Source organism: Bison bison, unplaced genomic scaffold, assembly GCF_000754665.1.
Source record: "Bison bison bison isolate TAMUID 2011002044 unplaced genomic scaffold, Bison_UMD1.0 scf7180017864063, whole genome shotgun sequence".
Taxonomy (NCBI): Eukaryota; Metazoa; Chordata; class Mammalia; order Artiodactyla; family Bovidae; genus Bison; species Bison bison.
Genome location: NW_011494635.1, coordinates 1,313,774 through 1,324,745, shown reverse-complemented (window position 1 = coordinate 1,324,745; position 10,972 = coordinate 1,313,774). Strand labels below are relative to the sequence as shown.

General features: G+C 44.0%; 1 protein-coding gene across 1 annotated transcript in view; it reads right to left on the bottom strand.

The window, feature by feature from the left end:
- CFAP61 (cilia and flagella associated protein 61) overlaps nt 1-10,972 on the bottom strand; it is a 250,115-nt gene that overhangs the window by 65,323 nt on the left and 173,820 nt on the right. The window contains 1 exon segment of the mRNA XM_010836599.1: nt 7,000-7,174. Coding sequence (XP_010834901.1) covers nt 7,000-7,174 — 175 coding nt within the window.

Here is a 10,972-nt window from a genome sequence, read left to right as displayed (position 1 = left end):
CCAGATTCGATGCACGATGCTGGATGCTTGGGGCTGGTGCACTGGGACGGCCCAGAGGGATGGTATGGGGAGGGAGGAGGGAGGAGGGTTCGGGATGGGGAACACATGTATACCTGTGGCGGATTCATTTTGATATTTGGCAAAACTAATACAATTATGTAAAGTTTAAAAATAAAATAAAATTAGAAAAAAAAAACTTGTTCTAAATACTTATATTTTAAATATATATATATATATTTGACTACTGTCGTGTTGGAGAAGACTCTTGAGGGTCCCTTGGACTGCAAGGAGATCAAATCAGTCCATCCTGAAAGAAATCAGTCCTGAATATTCACTGGAAGGACTGATGCTGAAGCTGAAACTCCAATACTTTGGCCACCTGATGTGAAGAATTGACTCATTGGTAAAGACCTTGATGCTAGGAAAGACTGAAGATGGGAGGAGAAGGAGGCGACAGAAGATGAGATGGTTGGACGGCATCACTAACTCGATGGATATGAGTTTGAGCAAGCTCCTGGAGTTGGTTATGGACAGGGAAACCTGGCATGCTACAGTCCATGGGGTCACAAAGAGTCAGACATGACTGAGCTACTGAACTGAACTGATATAACACATTCCTAAAAAAACCCCTCTAACTGGCATTTTATCTGTATAATTAACTTCTGGAAATAACTAGATAATGAAAGAATTTTCATAGATATCAAAGAATATTTATAAATTATGAAAAAAACACTCACTTAAAAAAACATTTTATATCTGTGAATAGACCAGAGAATACGCTTTTTATTTTTCATAAGTTAAAGCATAAGATTTCCATGACCCAAGCCTGACCTGTCCCATGTTGCTCTGCCAAATGAAAAAGGAAGAATATATTAGATATAGCATAACAAGGGCTTTGTTCGGTGATTCATGCACTGGAATTTTAATGTTATACTTTTCTTACAAACATGCTTTTAATAAGGCAGTAAACTGTATTTAGCTAAAGATGAAAATAATTGATCCATTTCGGGCCATTAAGGCGGTGGATTTTTTTGTACTTTACTTTCATCCTACTTTTCATTTTCATGGAAAGTACAGAGGTAATAGCAGTTGAATTTCAATTAGTTTCAATTAATGCCATAAACTGTTATAATGTATTAGGTTGCTGGGTTCTATCTGAACCCCCGCCCCGCCAGCTAAACCCTCCAGGTTTTGTTTGCTGTTGAAAGCCAGTGATGTCAGCTCTTCGCCAGGATGCTGGAGCAGTTCTAATAGTTTAGGATAATTTACATCTATAAACCCATCCAACTCCAGAGCCCCCAAAACAATTTCCTTCAGACTGGACTCATTCCATCACAGAACAACTGTTTCTCCTTTGGAAGCAGAGGGAGGTATGATAAAACGAACGGGGGTTGGAGGGGGGAGACTGGTGATACTTTAGGGGAGATGTTTGTGCATTTCCAAAGAGCAGAAATTCAGAGGAAAGTTAACTTCCTCTTAGTTAAAAAAAAAAAAAAATTCACTGTTTCTGCTACCTAGAATCCATCTGTCCTTCTAGAACAATCTCTCCACCATCCTCAGAATAAGCCCCTCTTCTTGAGTCCCTGGGCTTCAAGTTGGTCCTGGACTGTCCCAGGATTCAGGCTATGATTCTTGGGTGGACATTTGACTCAATCCCCACCCATGAGACACAGGAGACTTTTTTCTCACGGTCTTGGCCGAAGCGCCCTATCCTTGGTGCCCGCCTCCCTCCAACCCCACCCTGAATTACCGAGAAAAAGGAGAATTAGCACGAGGGAGCAAAAGCTAACTCTGATGAAAAACGTCCACATTCTTTCTGGCGTAATTAGGGACCAAGAGCTGACAGGCGGAGTGACAGTAATGGATGCGGGAACAAAACTCTGCTCCTCCATTTCATGGAGTGCCAACTTCTAGTTTCCTGCTTCAAATGCCATCAGCCCATTACTCATGTGGAAATAAGCTAGATGCGGTCTTGTGCCAACAGGACCACCAAATGGATCAAAGGTGGCTGCTTCCAGCCCTTCCCGCCAGCATGGTGGCCCCCACCTCCAACCCCAATTCACCCTGCCGTGAACACCAGAGATGAGGGTTCTGCAGTGCTGTTGCATGCACAGCATCACCCTTGGGACCCCAACCTCTAAAAAGCAACCAGTTAAACCTGGACCGAGCTGGACAGTTAAGTTCCCCCCTCACCCCTCCACTTGCCCATCTCATTGCTGCCCTTCACAGAGTCTGCCCGACCCCAGTTGTTGGGCCATGGGTTTTGGATACAAGTCAGACGTCCCCAACCTCTCTCCTCCTTTGCTTATCCTGCCCTCCTTTAAGGCTGAGCCAAATCCTCCCTCCTTGGGGAAGCTGTCTCCAAACTTCACATTCTCCTGGGCTCCCATGAAGGCCATGGTGCCCCTCTACAACCAGACAGTTGCCTGGTGTACACGGATCCCTATCTTTTGTGTAGAGACCGTGCTAGACTGCACTATCGGTAGGACGGCAAGGGCTGAGATGTACACCCAGGGAACCTTCGTGCACAGCAACAACCCCATCGCACAGCAGTAGTGGTGGTTATATGACTGAACTCTTACCATGTAAGAGACATGACCCTGAGTTGGACGTGAAATAGCTTATTAATCTCGTTTGCTCCTCACAGCAGCCCATGTGAGGAAGATATCTGGAATGGGACTAATTGAATTCATCTGAATAGGGCTCTAATTATGGAAAAACAACAAAGAGAAAGAGCTTCCTCAAGGCAGGGGGTTAACGTTTTTCTTCCCAACTTCTCTTAGAGTCCTCTGAAAAGGGTCACTAGCGTAAGTTGAATGAACTTGGCTGGATCGGTTTCTCAGATGCCTTCCAGAGCCTGGGCCGGGCCTCTGACTGTTTAGACGACCCACTTGGGAGATGCCCCAGGAGTATTGTTAAGCAATGGACCTGGAAAGCAGCCTACTTTTAAGATAGGAAGCTAATGTCTACCAACTTCCTAACCTGTTCATTCGTAGACAAAAACAGGTATGAATGGGTTTTATGCCATGGCTAATAGGAGACATTCTTAAATCTTGCAAACCCATTTATTTCCCTCTAAGTGGGTACCAGAATGTCACCATCTTTGACCACTAGTTAAGGCAATGCGATAGCATGGATGCTCCTCCCCCATTTGAAAGCTAAGAACTTTTTGCTTTGGAATTTCTAAGTACTCTGCCATAAGCATTCAGAGTTAAGAACTTGCATTATAGAATATTGTACACCAGTACCCCTCATGAACACAGGCATAGAAATTCTTCTAAATATGTTAGCATTCTGATTCCAGGAATAAGGATATATGAATTTTCATCTCGACCCAGTAAGAATTATTCCAAGATGCAAAGTTAGTTCAGCATTCAAAAATCAATTAAGTTATGGACTCTGTGGGAGAGGGAGAGGGTGGGAAGATTTGGGAGAATGGCATTGAAACATGTAAAATATCATGTATGAAACGAGATGCCAGTCCAGGTTCAATGCACGATACTGGATGCTTGGGGCTAGTGCACTGGGACGACCCAGAGGGATGGTATGGGGAGGGAGGAGGGAGGAGGGTTCAGGATGGGGAGCACATGTATACCTGTGATGGATTCATTTTGATATTTGGCAAAGCTAATACAATTATGTAAAGTTTAAAAATAAAATAAAATTTAAAAAAAGATACTTTTAAGTGGAAAAAAATCAATTAAGGTAACTCAGCAAATTAACGGAGAAAGGAGAAAAAATTATTTATCACCTCAATAAATGCAGAAAAAAGCATTTAATAAAATTCAGCATTTATTTGTTGGACTGCAAGGAGATCCAACCAGTCCATTCTGAAGGAGATCAGCCCTGGGATTTCTTTGGAAGGAATGATGCTAAAGCTGAAACTCCAGTACTTTGGCCACCTCATGCGAAGAGTTGACTCATTGGAAAAGACTCTGATGCTGGGAGGGATTGGGGGCAGGAGGAGAAGGGGACGACAGAGGATGAGATGGCTGGATGGCATCACTGACTCGATGGACGTGAGTCTGAGTGAACTCCAGGAGTTGGTGATGGACAGGGAGGCCTGGCGTGCTGTGATTCTTAGGGTGGCAAAGAGTTGGACACAACTGAGCGACTAAACTGAACTAAAAACTAGAAACATCTAAAAGGCATACTTATAGATGAAAGTGATGTGGAAACTTTTCCACCTAAAATAGGAATGAGACAAGAAAGTCCACAATCACCATTCCTGTTCAACTGGTGGTCACTGACAGGGCAATATGGCCAAAAAGAAGGCTTAATAGGTCTACAGAGTAGAAAGAAACTAAAAAAAACAAAAATAACTTGCATTGCCACATGCAAAGGCCCTTTTCTTGGTCAAAAGATTCCTGAATCCTAACTCTCAAAACAGCCAACAGTTGATTAAAATATTACATTGTAATAGGACTGAGCACATTCCTAAGACATAATCATATTTTGTATTGAACCACTGGTTTTTGTGTTTTCAGCAAGTTTAAGTTACATTTTGAGGTCTGGACTTGATGAAATGGGTCCCTGGTGGCTCAACTGTTGAAGAATCTGACTGCAGTGCAGGAAACCTGGGTTGATCCCTGGGTCGGAAGATCCCCGGAGAAGGGAATGGCTACCCACTCCAGTATTCTTGCCTAGAGAATTCCCATGGACAGAGGAGCCTGGCAGGCTATAGTCCATGTTGTCGCAAAGAGTTGAATGTGACTGAGCGACTAAACAACAAAGACAACGATGTCACAGATCGTATGGATAAAGGAAGGGTTCTGAAAACTCTGATTCACCTATTTTTGTAAATAAAGTTTTATTGGAACATGACTGTGTTCCAATAAACAGTGTTCCAAAACAGTCATGCTCATTCACTGACACATTGTCAGTGGCTGCTATCTCGCTACAGCAGCAGAGTTGGGTAGTTCGAACAGAGACCATATGCCCTGCAAAGTCTAAAATTTTTACTGTCTGGCCCTTTATGGTAAAAGTCACTGATTCCCTAAGTGTACTTAGGTCATAGGGCAGTGATTAAAGAACAACTAAAATATTGAAACAGGTTTAAATACATACAGATCCAAACTGAAAATAATACCAAGTGTTAATGCAAATATTAAAATACTTCATCAAGTTTTAATCTGGGTTCCCAGTATACAGCTATATATATGTAATTATATATATGTGTGTTGGAGAAGGTGATGGCACCCCACTCCAGTACTCTTGCCTGGAAAATCCCATGAACGGAGGAGCCTGGTGGGCTGCAGTCCATGGGGTTGCTAAGAGTCGGATATGACTGAGCGACTTCACTTTCACTTTTCACTTTCATGCACTAGAGAAGGAAATGGCACTCCACTCCAGTGTTCTTGCCTGGAGAATCCCAGGGATGAGGGAGCCTGGTGGGCTGCCGTCTATGGGGTCGCACAGAGTCAGACACGACTGAAGCGACTTAGCAGCATATGTGTGTATATATATGTATCTCCCACACCTGCCCAAAGGTTCCAGACCCCCAGTTGGTTTTATGGGTTATTCCTGTCTAATTTTTAGATGCAAAGTATTTCTGACCCCAGAAAAATGTGGAAAGCTTCCCCAAAACATTTTGTGAGACTGGCATACCCTCAATTCCAAAACTTGACAAGTCAAGCATAAAAGAGAAAACAGGCCAATCTCACGTATAAATTTTGATTCAAATAACCTATAAGTATTAAAAAATTGAATTCAGTAATGTATTGAATGTTCTTTGATATCTATTTCTTTATTTGTAATGAAATAAGTGTAGGAACTTGAGAGTTAACCAAAAAGTTCCACTAAAAATTAGAAGAAAGTATATAATTTAATATATTAATTATAATAACTAACATTGATTATAACAACTAACATTAATTACAATGTGCTGTGCTAAGGTGTTCAGTCGTGTCTGACTCTTTGCGACCCCCATGGACTGTAGCCCATCAGGCTCCTCTGCCCATGGGATTTTCCAGGCAAGAATACTGGAGTGGGTTGCCATGCCCTCCTCCAGGGGATCTTACCGACCCAGGGATCAAACCTGCATCACTTACATCTCCTGCACTGGCAGGTGGGTTCTAATTAGTCATAATAACTAACATTAATTATAATACTAACATGATGAAATTATATTTAAATAAATACATTACATAGATTAATATATTTGATTGGATATATACTGATTCCCCATACTCCTGTCACTTAGTGATCCTTCTATCCCTGGACTGAGTTGAAGGCTGGATTAGAAGACCAGCCCATTGCAGGTAGTTTATAACCTGACCAAGGCCCTGATCCTCTCTGTGCTTTCAGTAAAATGAGGAGGCTGCAGAAAGTCACCTCTAAAAGTAGACTCCCGGGTTTCAAGACAAACCGGCAGCGAGGCCCTGTTCTGGTTATTCTATTAGTCGAACAATTTCCATGAACCCAAGTGGGAGAGAGGAAGACACTTAAGACGACGCTTCTGAGTGGCAGAGGCATTTGTACAAATGCTTTCCCCTCTCTTTTGGATGCAAAAAGTGGCAGGCGACTCGACTGTGAGCGTCTGTGGGAACGACTGTGCGGGCAACCACGATGGAGAACAATGGGTGGCGAGAGAAAAGAGCCCTTACGACTCAGACCTTTCTTTTTCTTCCGAGGTCTTTTCAGCCTCACAAAAGGAGACATATTTTCCATATAATTGCTAAACATGTTTGCTTATTAAATTATTCTTTAATTAGTTAATGATTTTAGCCATGCTTTGCTCTTCGGATATTCATTTCGTGTAATAAAATAATTATAGATAATTAAACTATCTCCAGCCCTTTTCTTTCCCCCGGCAAACATGCTGGGTATCCAAAAATGACAACAAGTTGTAAATTAATCTGGAAAACAAAGCATGACAGATGAATGATTTGGTTGGAATTAATTAGGCACTAATTATATACTGGAACTAGATGAAGAATAAGACTCATTATGGAAAGAAAACGCTGTTCTGAAAAGATGCACGGGAACCAGCATCCTTACCTTCGGCCGTGATGGAGTTGTTCTTGATCCAGGCCAGGGCCCTCAGGCAATCCTCCTCATCGTTGAGGGTGAAATGATTGCAGGGAATTGGGCCGGTGTACCGCCGCAGGCAGCTGTTTGAAACCTCTCTGTTGGTCGGATGGAGGCTAATATCCACCTCCGTCGGGCATGGGACCTGAGGTGCATTACAGAAAGATGCTTATTTCAGTGGTAACAGGTGAAGCGTTCAAACAGTAATTAATTCATTGACTCACATAAAGAAAGCAATGCCCAGCACAGGTGTGCCTTTTTCCATCTCCAGATAGAATCAGGTTGTAATTTAAAAAACAACAAAACAAAACAAAAACCAGATGGGTGAAGTGGCCACTTGGAGCTGATTCTCAAAAGGAACTGCCCTGGTCATCTTGATGCTGCATAACAAATTATTCCGAAGCTCGGTCATGAGAAACCGTTAGGAGGCTCCCAGGTTCTGGAGGTCAGCCATGCAGACAGGGCCAAGGTGGGGGACAGTAGGTCTTTTCGGAGAGCTCAGCTGGGAAGACCTGAATGCTGAGGGTACAGACTTGACGGCCAGGGGCTGGAATCACCTGGAGATGAATTCAAGCCTTTTTCTTTCCCCAAGAAGATAGGGTGGGTGTTTAAACAGATGACAAATCATTATCAGCCTGTGTCTAGAGGTTGGTCCCAGCTGGGGCAGGGGACGTGATGCCACATGAACACCGTGTGACTTGAGGTCCCTCACGACTGGGTGGCTGGGTTCCAGGGCACACGTCCTGGGAGAGGTCAGCAGTCCAGAGGGCTCACAGTCTTCTTTAACCTGGTCCTGAGGAGTCCAGCAGGGGCTCTCCTGCCAGGTTCAGTCACGGAGCTCATCATGAACAAATCATGGCTCATCATGAAGGTCTGGCCAGGGTCAAGGGAAGGGAAACCAGGATCCACCTGCTCCCATAGGCGGGACGGGGCCATGGAAGAGTCTGTAGAACTGCATTTGATGTGGCCATTTTTGGTAAAAAAACAAAAAACAAACAAACAAAAAAACCTGCATAGAAGCAACTGTATCAGGGATTGAAAGTCAAGTGCACAGAGGGTTGAGGCGCTAAATGAGGGAAGTGGGCTACCACTTACTTGTGAAAATTATTGGCTTCTCTCTCACTTTTTCAAAGAAGTATTCCTCCCCAGCCTTGCCCCCTCTCTCTCTCCCACTCAGTGCAGAGCCCTTCCAGTATAATTCCTGTTCCCTGACTTTTGACACAGACACGAGTGAAGACGGGTGCTTTCCTCTGCCATAGGGAAAGGAACAGCACCACATGATCACAGATGCTGGCTGGCTCTGGTCCTCATTGTCCAGGATGCTGTGATGAGCTGGATGGCCCGGACCCCAGCCACAGTGTTCAACCTTGACTCAGCTCCATCCAGTCATTGCCAGGGTAGTCTTGGGGTTCTGGTTGGCCAGATATCATCTCTCAAGAAATGCCAGATACTTGGGTCTTTTTTTATGTGGACTCTTGATTTGTTCATTATTTTGGTTCAAATGAAAATCAGACAGGCGCTGTCATGGAAGCCAAGTTAAAGGGCAGAGTGAGATGAGTGTGCCTGGTGGCCCCCTCGCTGCCCTGCTGGGTAGCATTTGGTGGCCAGGTGGAGATTATGGGAGATGATGAGGCTGGAACCCATGGCGAAACACCCAGGCAGCCTGGCTTTTATCAGAGAAGCCAGCGTCCTGCGCGCTTGTGGCCTGAGGCCTAAGGGTATGAGACCAGACTCCTACGGCTACAGAGGGCAAAGTGTTCACTGGCTGCAGAGACCAACATGGGCTTCAAAGAGTCTCTTCATCCCCTGAGGACCACCGGCAACCCCTGGCCATGAGGGGGATGTGAATGCCGGATGGTTGCCTGAGCATGTGGGGCTTCACTAAACCCCAGATGACATCTGGAGAACTTGCTGGTACATCCTTCCTCAAGAGAAATAGTAAAGTCTGACTACACGACTGTGATGTATGTAATTCAATTTCAAGTGGGACTAAAGAACAAAAAAACAGAATCAATTTTTAAACCTGGATGTCTTTTCTCTGTGAGGAGGCTGGCCAGAAACTATGGTCATTTATCACAACTAAAGGGCTTCCCAGGCAATGCTAGTGGTAAAGAACCTACCTGCCAGTGAAGATGTAAGAGATGTGGGTTTGATCCCTGGGTCGGGAAGATCCTCTGGAGAAGGGCATGGCAACCCACTCCAGTATTCTTGCGTGGAGAATCCCCACCAACAGAGGAGTCTGGCGGGCTGCAGTCCACAGTGCCGCAAAGAATCAGACACGACTGAGGCAATTTAGCATGTGCATATGGAAATGGCAACCCACTCCAGTGTTCTTGCCTGGAGAATCCCAGGGACGGCGGAGCCTGTTGGGCTGCCGTCTATGGGTCGCACAGAGTTGGACACGACTGATGTGACTTAGCAGCATGCATCACAACTAAACTTGTGGTGGCAATCTCTTATTAGCAATATAATTTATTTAGCAATATGACGGTAAAATTCTGGTATTAATCACACTCGTGGCCGGTATAAAGCAATCCACCGGGGGCTTTGGTGAGTGACTTAAAGTGCACAGTGTGGAATACTGTGCCTTAGAGGTTTTAAACTTTATCAGAACTACAACAAGGATTGTATTGATAGTTAAGATAAAATGAAATTGGGGTAGCATATCAGTTTAGTAAATCATGCTTTAACAAATCAGGAAAAATCCTTGGCAGAAAAAGGCAAAGCTGAAGAGCAAACTGAGAGCTGTTCAATTTATAAAAGAACTTATCATTCCAGATAGTGTGTGCTCAGATGAAAGAAAAAAAAAAAAAACACACAGAAAAGAGGGGAAAAAGGAATAAGGTCAAAAATGAAAATCAGTTTGCTGCAATCCTGTGATGTAACTGTTGCCTAAAGATTCATATAATTCTTCTGTGCATGAAGCAGGTGGAGTTGTTTTTGCACATTTCTAAACTATAAAGAATTAGAAATTAAAGGGATAACGTATTTTCATATTTGCACAGTGGCATGTCACAAAACAGGCAAAACTCAAGCTAAGTTTTTTAAGCTTGGAATTTTTAAGTTCCCAAACTAATTAAGTTGCCCACACAGAGTTTAGCAGAACTCGATACATCAGAAAGGATATATGGGGGAAAATCATATGATGTCGTCAGTGAAAGGAGGGAGTAAAGTTCAATAGGAGGCCATTCAATGTAGAAGCCCATCCGTACCAGCTCCCCAAAGCAGAGGTTCTCTGCCACCACTAACCTGGCACTGAACTGTGACTGGAGAGAAGCAGGGGACTTCCCAACCACTCCAGTGATTCGGGACTGAGCATCACCTGCTGGTGGGAGCCTGTTGGCCACCCTGATCCCAGCAAGTTAATTAACATGGCAGCAGGGGATGCTGCTGGCCTACCCATTATTCTATCTCCCTTTCTTTCTTAGGAATGGATTCCTGGGACATATGCCCAGTTGGAACATTTCCCCACTTATGACCTAAGAAGTCAAGAGAGATAAGCAGGCATCCTTGATGAGGGATGGGGTAGAAGCAGGAGGGAAGAGGGCAGTGGGAAAAGTCATTTTGCCCTAGTCCTTCCTTCTTCCTGCCTCTTGCACATGAAATGGCCAGAACCACAGCAGCCACAACAAGATGCTGAGGATAGAAAAACATTCTAAAGGCAGAATAACAAAAGACAGAGGGTCTGGGTTCCTGATGACACCTGGAAGCCACTTTATCAGAACTGAGTTGCTTTTCTCCAGATATTTTTAATGAAAGAAAAAAACTTTAAACAACAACAACAACAACCTATTTATCTGACTCTAGCTATAAATATTGGAGAAGGCAATGACACCCCACTCCAGTACTCTTGCCTGGAAAATCCCATGGACAGAGGAGCCTGGAAGGCTGCAGTCCATGGTGTCGCTGAGGGTTGGACACGACTGAGCGACTTCACTTTCAC